Source organism: Carcharodon carcharias, chromosome 14 (genome assembly GCF_017639515.1).
Source record: "Carcharodon carcharias isolate sCarCar2 chromosome 14, sCarCar2.pri, whole genome shotgun sequence".
NCBI classification, from domain to species: Eukaryota; Metazoa; Chordata; class Chondrichthyes; order Lamniformes; family Lamnidae; genus Carcharodon; species Carcharodon carcharias.
Genome location: NC_054480.1, coordinates 49,253,713 through 49,268,026, shown reverse-complemented (window position 1 = coordinate 49,268,026; position 14,314 = coordinate 49,253,713). Strand labels below are relative to the sequence as shown.

The following is a 14,314-nucleotide window of genomic DNA, read 5'->3' as shown; positions in this document are numbered from 1 at the left end:
AATTATTCTGTGCACAAAAAATAAAAGTTATTCCTATAATTTGAACAAGTAACAGTAGATATTCACAAGTCAATTATTCCAAGAATTTGTCCAAAAATTAACTAAATTAGTCTTTAGAATTAACAACCTCATGAAGACCTCTTGAATAACTAGACTAAGATACAGATTACATCTAGTCTTAAAACTCTGCTAGTTTATTCAACAACTTAACAGTTCAGAATTTACCTTGTAAAACTATCCCCAGATTTTGAAGTATGTATTAAAAAATTTCATAATTCAATATCATAATCTGATGGCTGAGGGTAAGTACATTGCAAAGAATAGTACCATAGCACAAGAACAGGATGCTCTCATGTTTGATCTTTGATCCATGCAGTGTTAGCTGATCTTGGCTGGGGAAATGGTAGAGACATTACAGTTGGGCTCAGTATTCCTTTCCTTTGAGTGGGTGAAATAAATATAAGGCTAGGACTTCCCTATCTTAATAACAGACTAGTGACATCTGGAGAGATTGCAAGGATAGAACTGGATTAGTTACATTGCCTCTGCAATAATAGTCTGTCAACCATATTTTGCAATAAATTGGTACTGTTAGGATCATGGATTATTTAGATTGACCTGCTCCACATTATAGCATTCTTTTTAAATCTTACCATCCTTCCACATTCTCCCGTATGGCTTGTAATGCAATGCAGCATTCTTTTTAAATCTTACCATTCTTCCATATTCTCCTGTATGGCTTGTAATGCAATGTTCCACCAGGCCATCTTGGTCCAAGTTCCTTGCATTGCAGAAAGGACAGGTAAAAGTAAAGCGATTGGGGACACTGCTGAAAAACAATTGAGGCACAATGTAACACTCTGGAATATGTCTTCTTTTACTATTTACATAATTGAAAGACCTTCAGTAAAGGACAGCAAAGGTTTAACTTAAGATCAACTAATTCTGGACAGACCACAAGTGGTGCCACAGCTGGGATGCTACAATTATCTTTATGCTCATGTAAAGAAAATATCATTTTTTCCAATATCACTGTGGGATACTGTGAAGCAGGATTGTGGGGGCTGTGTGTTTATTGTATGTGAGAGAAACTAATTTAATTAGACTGAAGCCAGTCAGAACAGAAGGTTTAAATCATCAAAGGGGTTAGGTGTAAAAGCAGACATTTTGAAGTGGAAATGGACAAGCTAAGACGGGGTACAAGTAAATAAAACCTGAATAGGAATTTGCATTAGGAGATGAATGAGGAGTTGAATTTTTAGCTGTTGAATGTTAAAGAGAAATCAAAGGATGTTTTACAACTGGCAAAGATCAAAAATAAATAAATAAAGCAAAGTTATTAAGTTTATTTCTCCCCGAAGGTAGTGGCCATAAAGACAACATGAAAGATTTTTTGGATTCTGGGAAAGGTAACTTTCAAAAGACAGTTACGAACAATGGGTAAAGATGAAAGGGAATAAATGTATTTAAGGGAAGAGTGAAAGCTGTATGTGTGTGAGTGGCCATGTGATCTTGAAGAGTGTGCTGTATGAGCAAAGCCTTGTGAAGGAAGCAGCCTCTGGCTACTCCAGAGAAGTGTCTGGTTGTTCTAGAAAGCTAGGTTTTGTTACAAGCCTTGGAATTCCATTGTCGAGTGGGAGGGTGAGAGAAGCTTATGAAATACCTCCCTTACAGCAACAGTGGGTGCCTTGCGGTAATATTACTGGATATTTTACAGATTCAGAATCTATAGGGGTTGTTGCCTGGAAAAGTGTGTTTATCTGTGGGTCTAGTTAAGTAGAAATCTTTTGGGAAATGTTATAAGACTAAACTTAACTGTGTAACAGTAATCTTGTGTTTAAGTTTTCTTTTGTTAATAAATGTTTTAATTTAATATTTAAAATCTCCAAAAGTGGTTGTGGAATCTTTACTTCTGACTTCAGTACACATACCTTCTTGTAATAAATACAAATTGCAAAACCATTGTGATAGTCTGACCAAGTTTCCCTTTGGGATTTGGTCAGCCCAGTGAATACCACCTGCCATATCATAACACTCTGAATTGGGGAGGGGGTGAGTGGAGGGGTGCTAGTGTAATCAGCCTGTATCACTTTTAACTGCTATTGATCCCTGCCAGATATATGGATGTCAAGTGAAAAAAGGCTGGATTTGGCTGCAATAGCTCTGCCCAACTTTCAATCAAAGAACCTTGTTGAACTCATTTAGGTTCATATTCAGGACACTATATAGCATGAGTTAGTTTATCTATTTAAAAACTACTTTATGCCATTAATTAATGTTAAGTCTTCACTAACCCACTGTGTTCCTAAAAATCACATAATTAACACACAGAAGAATCCGTTAATTCACAAAACTTTCCATAATACTTCCTCATCTCAGCTTTGTTGCTCCCAAGGCTAAATCAACAAGCTCAACCCTAGTTAGGCCATTCCAGTTAGCAGGCAGCATGGCCTGTACACACCTCAGGGAATGGCCAAATGTCCATTCCACATGACCAAACAGAATTCTAAACTCAAATACAGTTAAGGGGTAGAAATAATTTGATCAAGGTGATGGAAGAATGCAGTTCCGTAACCTAGAGAGCAATAAGTTGACAGTGTGTGCAATGAGGAGGTAGGGTAAGCAGAGTGAAAAGAGAAGAGGCTGGGGGGAGATAACAGTAAATGAGGCAAAAAGAGATAAGGTAGACTAGCCAGAGTTGCATAGGAAAATGGAATATCTAAGAGGAGCAGAATGTTCAGCAATAATGTTTAGGAAAATGGAAGGTGAGGCAGTGCAGTATTCTCATTTGCCCTAAAGAGCTGGGGAAAAGATACATCTAAAGTAAACCTGAAAACATTTTTAAGAGTTAAGATGAAGGGTATGATTAAAATTTTCCTGGCTAAGCAGTTTTAAAACAAAGATAGCATCAGAAGTGAAGAAAAAGCTCAGAACTCTTTGTTTCACAGCAGCACTCGGTGGCCAAAGCTTAGAACAATATGCAGACTTACACAAAGCTTTTTAAAGAGCAACTGCAGACGCAGAGTAAATTTTGACTTTGTGCGATGGTGAGTCCATGAAAATAAAATTTGGGAGAAACGTAAAATGGGTTTCCAGTTTACTATCATCCGTTTCCTACTCTCGCACTAGCCTACAGGCTTTAGTGATTGAGAAACATGAAATGGAGTGCTCCAAATGTGGAAACTCCTATTACAGCGCCACCTCTAGGTCTCACAGGCAATTAAGTAACAGGGCTGTAGACACAATGGTAATGGAAATCACAGAGGGTTATTAGAAAATGGATAGCAGGCAGAAACTACAGCACAATTTAAAATAGAAAATTGAATCTGCAAATAAAAAAGGATATTGGGAAATAGCAAGGAAAAGGGATAAGAGATAGCTTAATAGGAGAACTATCATTGATTCAGTGAGCAAAACGGCCTCCTGTGTTCAATGCAATATTGAGACTGAAGGTTGTAAAGTGTCCAACCAAAAGGTGTGTTACTGTTCCTCAAGCTTTTGGTTAGGCACTTTACAACAACTGTCTACACTGAGCTCAAGAACTTCAGTTCATAAACTCTGTCCCCATTTCTTCAGTCAGCAGTTGTTGGTAATGATTCTGCTATTTCCATCTTCTCTAAACCCACATTTGTTTCTTTACTTGTCCCATTACCATTTCCTTTTATTATCTAATCCTTCTTGCTTTCCACTCTAGCACAGACCCTCCTTTTTATTCTCACCCTGCCCTCGCCACCTTCCCTCCTTTCCCTGCCTCTATACTTGTTTAAAATCTGTTACAGCTCTAAAGTTTTCCAGTTTTGATGGAAGGTCATCGACTGAAACATTAACTCAACTCAATACTTGTTTTACCTTGAGTCAAGCCTTTAAAACGCTTCCATGACTCATACTATATATATTTGTTCTGCAACGAGAACAGCAGCAACAGCAGGCACCCTCGACTAATGAAAACTGTCTGCCCAACATCCAAACAGCAAATGCAAAGTACAATACAAAAAGCATTGCATTCACATATTTAAGTCTCCATCAAAGGATCATCTCTGGAAAAGAAAACAAATAATGCAATTTAATAGCTGTAACTTAGTTACAAGGAGTGAAAAATACTTAAAATATAGTCACCTAAGGCTGGGATGCTGATCCTTCATGGATGCTTTCACACCTTCAGAAATAAACTCTTGGTATTTTGCACATGTTGCATTATGGGAACGCAACTTTTTCATATAAACCTGGATTAGGATAATTTGAAAAAGTTACAGTAGTTACAAACAGGCAGAAAACAGAATAAAATTGCAGGCTCTCAGCAACAGCTTCAAATCAGATGCAATGTAAACCTTGTATTTTTTTTTATTCTTTCATGGGATGCGGGTGTCACTGGCAAGCCAGCATTTGTTGCTCATCATAATTACCTCGCCCTTGGATTACTCAATGGCTTGCTTGACCATTGCAGATGGCAGTTAAGCATCAGCCACATTACTGAGGGTCTGGAGTCACATGTAGGTGAAACCAGGTAAGTATGGCAGATTTCCTTCCCTGATGGATATTAATGTACCAGGTGGGTGTTTACGCAGGCTAGCTTTACATCCCAAACTTTTAATAATTGAATTTAAATTCCACCTGCTGTCATGGTGGAACCTATGTCCTCAGAGCTTTAGCCAAGCCCTCTGAATTACTAATCCAGTAACATTACCACTGAACCACCATCTCCCCATCTCTCCTCCTCAGACTGACATATCCTGCTGTATATGATCTTTTTGGTCTATGGGGAGGCGATGGCATAGTGGTATTGTCACTGACTAGTAGTCTAGAGACCCAGGGCAATACTCTGGGGACCTGGGTTCGAAACTTTCACCATTTGCCGTGGTGGGATAAAATTCAAAATTAAAAGTCTGATGTGACCATTAAACCATTGTTGTTTGTCATAAAAATCTGTCTGGTTCACTAATGTCCTTCAGGGAAGGAAAGCTGCTGTCCTTACCTGGTCTGGCCTACATGTGACTCCAGATCCGCAGCAATGTGGTTGACTCTTAAATGCTCTTATCACCCTAGTAAGTAGAACTTACCTGAGTTCCACAACCACTGCAGCTTGCTGGAGTTACTTCTAATTTCCTCTCAATTTCAATAGCTCTAGTTGGACCTTTCAGAGGAGAACGACACACTGCACAAATTGGCTTTTTTGGCTTCTGTAACGCGAACAGGCAATTGTTGCAAAATCTAATTAAAAACAAGTTTACAAATTATTGAGCTCAAATAGTTGATGCAAGGTGACAGAATCAGTTCTTCAACATTGCCATTAAAAGTAATGAAATTATGGAAGTTAAAAATCAATGTTTTAATAACTTGATATTTTACAGTCATATGGTTAAAAAAGATACTAGTATTCCAAATATCTAAAATTATCTACAAATCAGCAACTTATAAAGGAACTGTGGATTGCACAAATTGTATAAAGGGGATACTGATATTTTTGAGACCTAATCTTGTGAGCCCCAAATCAAAGCTTTTCCACAACAGTGGCTGGAACTACAAATGGACTTTGCTACTAGTTTTCTCTGGTTTTCAACAGCATAACTGAAGCACAAAAGAGGTCTCTTCCAAAGGTAAGACAGCCTAGGCAATTGTCCTATACAAGGTATGGTATGGAAATGTTTTTGTGGCACAGTGGGTGTCCTCTTACCATCCTCTATGCAGTAAAGGACTCAAGAGATCTCTGGGTGTGTGATATGTTCTTTATAATTATAAGCTGTTATTTAGAATTGCATGTTAAAAATGATCATCAGGCAATGAGGGAAATAGAAGAAGAGAGAGGAAAAGATTGTTGGGAAAGGCAGCAGCAACACATGGCGGGGGGGGAGAGAGAAACAAAAAGAACACTTAAGTGATTGCACATGCGCAGGTGGAAAAGAGAGGAGGCAGGTGTTGAAAGCAGAAGATGGGCGAGGAAGGCAGGAAAGGTGTTGGGGATGCAAGAAAGGGACAGAAGGTGAGATTGGGAAGAAAATGTGGTGAAGGGGAAGCGGAGAGAGCACAAGGGAGGAGGGCATGCATGTTGCAGAGGTGGGGAGAGACTTTGAAAGTGAGTGAGTGCTGAGTAGGTAATGGGGAAGTGAACAAGAGAGGATCCAAAAGGGTTGAGTATTTTGTAAACCATAAAGGTTATAGCAGTAAAATTAAAACTACTCCAGAAATGGCCATAGTATGTTCGTTATCGTGCGCATACAAAATATGGCAGTCACAACATTGCACTATGGTGTGTGTTATGACATCACAGACAAACATCTCCTATCCCCTAGACAGACCAAGTTCATGTTAATGGGATTATTGGTCAACATTGATGTGTTTGTAATGCAATGGTTGAGGAACAATAAGCAACACTGCATCTTTAACATAGTAAAACATGCCAAGGCAGAGATGTAAGAGGGAAGTAAAAGCAACCGAGGGTGAGTCATTCAAAGTTAGTCTTAAAAGACTCCTTGTAAGGAGTTTTGGAGAACGAACAGACTTTGAGGTCGTGCACAGCGTTGGTTGAAAAATGAAACATGACAATGCAATTTTATGAAAATTCATCCATACAATGTAAAATATAATTTATAGTCACGAGTTTTCAGGGTCACACTGGGACCTTATAAGCAATCAAAAATGGCAGTTTAAGTAATCTGTTGACCTTTTATGGGTCCCAGTAAAACACTTGTTTCTTGATATGTTTAGACCACAATGCACTTAAATCATATAACTTTCAACTGCAATGCTTTATCCGGTTGCAGCGCAGTTATAGATTTATTTTAGCATTCTAGTAATCGCAATATTATGTTTGATGTTTTGAATTAGAGCAGGAACCAAAGCACTACAATTCCCTAGATCCATCGCGAACCCAGTACATCATAAAAACGAAACCGGGACTATTATGCGGACTCACTACGGCCGATTTAATGTGTTCATTCGAAAAATCTTTGTTAAAAATAAAACAAGCATTTTGTAAATGAGCTTTGCTGCATAATAAAAGACGGATATTATCCGATCAATGTAAAAGAACTTTGACTGATTCTGACTTGATTTTAAAAAAATCGAAAACAGAACAAAAATTCCTTCTTACACATGATTGCATTCGACTCGCATGGGATTTTCATAAATTTCGAGGCAAACAGGGCAAGTTAAAGCTTCTTTGTCATCTCCAGATGTTTCTTTACGACGTGACGCGTCCTCTTTGTAGTTCATCGCCATTTCTACTGTTGTGTCTTTTTCCGCAAATGGATAACGTCAAATGGAGGCGGAGACCCTGAACAGAGAAAAGGAAAGTACCAATATGGTAGAGTAAGAATTAACCAGCCGAAAGGAGGCAGCATCGCCTCTCGTTTAGTCCACGTCTGCTTATATCGCCTTTGGAGACGTAAACACTCCCGGTGCAATATTTATTCAATCTAAACTTGCAGGGGAACTTCCCAGCTTCCTCTTTGTGTTTTTACATATTAACATTAAGGCGTTGACCATATTCCGCATCGCTTTTAACCGACGCAAAGACAGTGGACAATGTCTGCCTTTTTTGACAAAACGCAGTCTGGTCCGCTCAGGATTGTACAACTAATAATCTAGAAGCTAATTTAAGAAAAAAAAGTGGGGGAATAAATTAAATTATAGCATTCCTTTACAGAAAATTGCCTTTTGATATGTGCCACGGACTTGAAACATGTTCTTTAGGTTTTGCTCTATCACGTACAACCCAATGCTTACGAGATTGTTGGCTCCAGGACTATTAATGCCAGTGGCCTTGTTCTTCAGCATTATGCTGCGGACTCTACATGCAACACTTGCCTGCCGTAAGGGGCCTGCAAATGTCGCCTCTGGAGCAATAGTTACTCCTGACAACAAAAAAAAGTTTAATTTGAATTCTTCAATAATTCAAGTACAATTAGTGGATACTTTATCTTTTGCACAAAATGTGGCAACTATCAGGAGTACACCACAGATGCTTTCTTTCATTTTAATTCAGAAACAACCCAGTCATTAAGATTCTATTACACTTTTGATTTTAACCAAAATTCCTTGAACCAAATTCCACCTCCCATTAGGTCCCATTCACTTCACAAGACTAAGCGCACAAATTATCTACTTTTTCTTCCATTAATGCTCGAAGCCCCTTTTCACACAATTATGTGTCTTCTTCTTGATGCATGTGAATATTAACTGTTTGCTGCATATCACCCACCACGTTCTCTCCTCAGCTCAGTAGCTCATGAGAAAAAAAATGGCTTTTCTATTTCTGTATTTTCCAGCCTGTAATTTTTATCCCATTCACTGTAAGGGGTGGAAAATTACAGGCTAGTGAGCGCTAAAACATAGAATTCCAGCCTACGTGGTTAGTGAAACGGGTGTTAGTAACTGTATTCAAGACGATGCACATTCGCAGAGGTAAGGGCAAGGTTAGAGATATAGACAGCTACTAGACTAGATTTTAAAATACTAAGAAACTGTTTTGCATCAGCAAGATTGAGTGTACTAGTATGGCCAAAAAGAGAGACCAGAAGCAGAGAATAAAGAAGGATGTCAACAGAGAATTAACCTCTCAGCCACTAGGAGCAGAAAAAAAAATAATTGAGTTGTACTAAGGTCATAAGCAACTATCTATAATTCTGTTGTGTTTTAATGTAAATAACAAATTATTTAGCAGTTAACACCTGCAGTTGATCATTACCTTTCAGTGCCTGAAGCAGTAAAATGCAAAGTCCTACACCCTCTCCTCCACTTCTTACAGAACCAAATCAAGGATCTTGTCATCAAAGTAAAAGGCCCTATTTCTGTTGTTTGTCCTTAGTAGAAATTAACTACAAACACCCAAAACATAGCAGCAAATGTTAACACAGAAGTTGTTCGAGGTTATGTCGAGGAAAAATGTCAAAAAATAAAAGCAAAGCCACAGAAAGTATCATTAGATGTCAGAACCAGAAGACATACAACAAGCACATCATTCCTTTTAACCTAGAGCAGTATTCACTGCCTTACTTTCAAGGCCTGCAAAAACATTTGAATTTCCTTTGCTCAGCAGGCATCATTGTCACCTGTCCTCTGAGTTGAAGATGATGTGTAGTCAGGGTTGGAAGTTTCTGCCAGAGGGCATACATTCAATCAAATATGCTGACATATACCCATTGCATACTTATGAACCAAATATAAGGGGTGACAGAGGAGGGGGGGGAGGATGGGGGGAGGGTGGGGGGAGGGTTGAAGGGGGTGGATGGGGGGGTGGGGGGAGGGTGGAAGGGGGTGGATGGGGGGGAGAGGGTGGAAGGGGGGGGAGAGGGTGGAAGGGGGGGGATGGGGGAGGGTGGAAGGGGGGGGATGGGGGAGGGTGGAAGGGGGGGGGATGGGGGAGGGTGGAAGGGGGGGGATGGGGGAGGGTGGAAGGGGGGGGATGGGGGAGGGTGGAAGGGGGGGGATGGGGGAGGGTGGAAGGGGGGGGATGGGGGAGGGTGGAAGGGGGGGGATGGGGGAGGGTGGAAGGGGGGGGATGGGGGGAGGGTGGAAGGGGGGGGATGGGGGGAGGGCGGAAGGGGGGGGATGGGGGGAGGGCGGAAGGGGGGGGATGGGGGGAGGGCGGAATGGGGGGGATGGGGGAGGGTGGAAGGGGGGGGATGGGGGAGGGTGGAAGGGGGGGGGTGGGGGAGGGTGGAAGGGGGGGGATGGGGGAGGGTGGAAGGGGGGGGATGGGGGAGGGTGGAAGGGGGGGGATGGGGGAGGGTGGAAGGGGGGGGATGGGGGAGGGTGGAAGGGGGGGATGGGGGAGGGTGGAAGGGGGGGGAGGGTGGAAGGGGGGGAGGGTGGAAGGGGGGGGGGAGGGTGGAAGGGGGGGAGGGTGGAAGGGGGGGAGGTGGAAGGGGGGGAGGGTGGAAGGGGGGGGAGGGTGGACGGGGGGGGGGAGGGTGGAAGGGGGGGGATGGGGGAGGGGTGGAAGGGGGGGGGATGGGGGAGGGTGGAAGGGGGGGGATGGGGGAGGGTGGAAGGGGGGGGATGGGGGAGGGTGGAGGGGGGGGATGGGGGAGGGTGGAAGGGGGGGGATGGGGGAGGGTGGAAGGGGGGGGATGGGGGAGGGTGGAAGGGGGGGGATGGGGGGAGGGTGGAAGGGGGGGATGGGGGAGGGTGGGAAGGGGGGGGATGGGGGAGGGTGGAAGGGGGGGGATGGGGAGGGTGGAAGGGGAGGGATGGGGGAGGGTGGAAGGGGGGGGATGGGGGGAGGGTGGAAGGGGGGGGATGGGGGAGGGTGGAAGGGGGGGGATGGGGGAGGGTGGAAGGGGGGGGGATGGGGGAGGGTGGAAGGGGGGGGATGGGGAGGGTGGAAGGGGGGGGATGGGGAGGGTGGAAGGGGAGGGATGGGGGAGGGTGGAAGGGGGGGGATGGGGGAGGGTGGAAGGGGGGGATGGGGGGGGAGGGTGGAAGGGGGGGGATGGGGGGGAGGGTGGAAGGGGGGGGGATGGGGGGGAGGGTGGAAGGGGGGGGGGATGGGGGGGAGGGTGGAAGGGGGGGGGATGGGGGGGAGGGTGGAAGGGGGGGGATGGGGGGGGATGGGGGGGGAGGGTGGAAGGGGGGGGGATGGGGGGGGAGGGTGGAAGGGGGGGAGATGGGGGGGGGGAGGGTGGAAGGGGGGGATGGGGGGGGATGGTGGAAGGGGGGGATGGGGGGGAGGGTGGAAGGGGGGGAGATGGGGGGGGGAGGGTGGAAGGGGGGATGGGGGGGGAGGGTGGAAGGGGGGATGGGGGGGAGGGTGGAAGGGGGGGATGGGGGGGGAGGGTGGAAGGGGGGGATGGGGGGGGGAGGGTGGAAGGGGGGGATGGGGGGGGGAGGGTGGAAGGGGGGGATGGGGGGGGGAGGGTGGAAGGGGGGGATGGGGGGGGAGGGTGGAAGGGGGGGATGGGGGGGGGAGGGTGGAAGGGGGGGAAGGGGGGGATGGGGGGGGAGGGTGGAAGGGGGGGATGGGGGGGGGAGGGTGGAAGGGGGGGGTGAGGGTGGAAGGGGGGGATGGGTGGAAGTGGGGGATGGGGGGGGAGGGAGGAAGGGGGGGTGGGGGAGGGTGGAAGGGGGGGATGGGGGGGGAGGGTGGAAGGGGGGGATGGGTGGAAGGGGGTGATGGGGGGGGAGGGTGGAAGGGGGGAGGGTGGAAGGGGGGAATGGGGGGGGGGAGGGTGGAAGGGGGGAATGGGGGGGGAGGGTGGAAGGGGGGGATGGGGGGGGAGGGTGGAAGGGGGGGGAGGGTGGAAGGGGGGGATGGGTGGAAGGGGGGATGGGTGGAAGGGGGGGATGGGGGGGGAGAGGGTGGAAGGGGGGGATGGGGGGGAGAGGGTGGAAGGGGGGGATGGGGGGGAGAGGGTGGAAGGGGGGGATGGGGGGAGAGGGTGGAAGGGGGGGATGGGGGGAGAGGGTGGAAGGGGGGGATGGGGGGAGAGGGTGGAAGGGGGGGATGGGGGGGAGGGTGGAAGGGGGGGGAGGGTGGATGGGGGGGATGGGGTGGACGGGGGGGGGATGGGGGAGGGAGGAGGAGGGGAGGGAGGAGGAGGGGGAGGGAGGAGGAGGGGGGAGGAGGAGGGGGGAGGAGGAGGGGGGAGGAGGAGGGGGGAGGAGGAGGGGGGGAGGAGGAGGGGGGAGGGGGGAGGGAGGAGGGGGGAGGGGGAGGGAGGAGGGGGGAGGGGGAGGGAGGAGGGGGGAGGGGGAGGGAGGAGGGGGAGGAATGGGGGGAGGGTGGAAGGGGGGGATGGGAGGGAGGGTGGAAGGGGGGGATGGGAGGGAGGGTGGAAGGGGGGGATGGGGGAGGGATGAGGAGGGGGGAGGGGAGGGGGGAGGGAGGGAGGGGAGGGAGGGGGAGGGGGAGAGAGGGAGGGAGGGGGGGAGGGAGGGGGAGGGAGGGGGAGGGAGGGGGAGGGGGAGGGGAGGGAGAGGGGGAGGGGAGGGAGAGGGGGAGGGGAGGGAGAGGGGGAGGGGGAGGGAGAGGGGGAGGGGAGGGAGAGGGGGAGGGGGAGGGGAGGGTGAGGGGGAGGGAGAGGGGGAGGGAGAGGGGGAGGGAGACGGGCGGAGGGGGGGGAGGGAGACGGGCGGGGGGGGGAGGGAGACGGCGGAGGGGGGGGAGGGAGACGGGCGGAGGGGGGGGGAGGGAGACGGGCGGAGGGGGGGGAGGGAGACGGGCGGAGGGGGGGGGAGGGAGACGGGCGGAGGGGGGGGGAGGGAGACGGGCGGAGGGGGGGGAGGGAGACGGGCGGGGGGGGAGGGAGACGGGCGGAGGGGGGGGAGGGAGACGGGCGGAGGGGGGGGAGGGAGACGGGCGGAGGGGGGGGAGGGAGACGGGCGGAGGGGGGGGAGGGAGACGGGCGGAGGGGGGGGAGGGAGAGGGCGGAGGGGGGGGGGAGGGAGCCGGGCGGAGGGGGGGGGAGGGAGACGGGCGGAGGGGGGGGAGGGAGACGGGCGGGAGGGGGGGGGAGGGAGACGGGCGGAGGGGGGGGGAGGGAGACGGGCGGAGGGGGGGGGAGGGAGCGGGCGGAGGGGGGGGGGAGGGAGACGGGCGGAGGGGGGGGGAGGGAGACGGGCGGAGGGGGGGGAGGGAGACGGGCGGAGGGGGGGGGGAGGGAGACGGGCGGAGGGGGGGGGAGGGAGACGGGCGGAGGGGGGGGGAGGGAGACGGGCGGAGGGGGGGGAGGGAGACGGGCGGAGGGGGGGGAGGGAGACGGGCGGAGGGGGGGGGAGGGAGACGGGCGGAGGGGGGGGGAGGGAGACGGGCGGAGGGGGGGGGAGGGAGACGGGCGGAGGGGGGGGGGAGGGAGACGGGCGGAGGGGGGGGGAGGGAGACGGGCGGAGGGGGGGCGAGGGCGGAAGGGGGGGCGAGGGCGGAAGGGGGATGGGAAGGGGGGAGGGGTGGGGGATGGAGTAAGGGGGTGGGGGGGAGGAGGAAGGGGGAAGGGGTGTGGGGGAGGAGGTGGGGGGGGTGGGGGTTGGGGGGAGGAAGAAGAAGGGGTGTGTGGGGGGGGGAGGATGAAGAAGGGGTGTGTGGGGGGGGGGGAGGAAGAAGAAGGGTTGTGTGGGGTGGGGGGAGGAAGAAGAAGGGGTGTGTTGGGGGGGGAGGAAGAAGAAGGGGTGTGTTGGGGGGGGAGGAAGAGGAAGGGGTGGGTGGGTGGGGGGGGAGGAAGAAGAAGGGGTGTGTGGGGGGGGGAGGATGAAGAAGGGGTGTGTGGGGGGGGGGAGGAAGAAGAAGGGTTGTGTGGGGTGGGGGGAGGAAGAAGAAGGGGTGTGTGGGGGGGGGGAGGAAGAAGAAGGGTGGGTGGGGTGGGGGGGGAGGAAGAAGAAGGGGTGGGTGGGTGGGGGGGGGAGGAAGAAGAAGGGGTGGGTGGGTGGGGGGGGGAGGAAGAAGGGGTGGGTGGGTGGGGGGGGGGGAGGAAGAAGAAGGGGTGGGTGGGGGGGGGGGGGAGGAAGAAGAAGGGGTGGGTGGGTGGGGGGGGAGGAAGAAGAAGGGGTGGGTGGGTGGGGGGGGAGGAAGAAGAAGGGGTGGGTGGGTGGGGGTGGGGGGGGAGGAAGAAGAAGGGGTGGGTGGGTGGGTGGGGGGGGGGAGGAAGAAGAAGGGGTGGGTGGGTGGGGGGGGGGAGGAAGAAGAAGGGGTGGGTGGGTGGGGGGGGGGGAGGAAGAAGAAGGGGTGGGTGGGTGGGTGGGGGGGGAGGAAGAAGAAGGGGTGGGTGGGTGGGTGGGGGGGGAGGAAGAAGAAGGGGTGGGTGGGTGGGGGGGGAGGAAGAAGAAGGGGTGGGTGGGTGGGTGGGGGGGGAGGAAGAAGAAGGGGTGGGTGGGTGGGTGGGGGGGGAGGAAGAAGAAGGGGTGGGTGGGTGGGTGGGGGGGGAGGAAGAAGAAGGGGTGGGTGGGTGGGTGGGGGGGGAGGAAGAAGAAGGGGTGGGTGGGTGGGTGGGGGGGGAGGAAGAAGAAGGGGTGGGTGGGTGGGTGGGGGGGAGGAAGAAGAAGGGGTGGGTGGGTGGGTGGGGGGGGAGGAAGAAGAAGGGGTGGGTGGGTGGGTGGGGGGGAGGAAGAAGAAGGGGTGGGTGGGTGGGTGGGGGGGGAGGAAGAAGAAGGGGTGGGTGGGTGGGTGGGGGGGGAGGAAGAAGAAGGGGTGGGTGGGTGGGTGGGGGGGGAGGAAGAAGAAGGGGTGGGTGGGTGGGTGGGGGGGAGGAAGAAGAAGGGGTGGGTGGGTGGGTGGGGGGGGAGGAAGAAGAAGGGGTGGGTGGGTGGGTGGGGGGGGAGGAAGAAGAAGGGGTGGGTGGGTGGGTGGGGGGGGGAGAAGAAGAAGGGGTGGGTGGGTGGGTGGGGG

At 51.6% G+C, this 14,314-nt stretch overlaps 1 protein-coding gene across 3 annotated transcripts in view; it reads right to left on the bottom strand.

Moving 5' to 3' along the window:
* The window catches only part of rnf114 (ring finger protein 114), a 29,344-nt gene that overhangs the window by 11,498 nt on the left and 3,532 nt on the right, over nucleotides 1-14,314 (bottom strand). The window contains exons 2-5 of one of the 3 annotated variants that reach the window (XM_041205047.1): nucleotides 7,088-7,270; nucleotides 5,058-5,208; nucleotides 4,117-4,223; nucleotides 715-829 (exon numbers count right to left, since the gene is read on the bottom strand). In XM_041205047.1, the coding sequence (XP_041060981.1) occupies nucleotides 715-829; nucleotides 4,117-4,223; nucleotides 5,058-5,208; nucleotides 7,088-7,215 (501 nt within the window). In that variant the 5' untranslated portion in view covers nucleotides 7,216-7,270. Of the gene's footprint in view, nucleotides 1-714; nucleotides 830-4,116; nucleotides 4,224-5,057; nucleotides 5,209-7,087; nucleotides 7,454-14,314 lie in introns of those variants that run through there. The other 2 variants (XM_041205050.1, XM_041205049.1) reach the window with 2 other exon arrangements.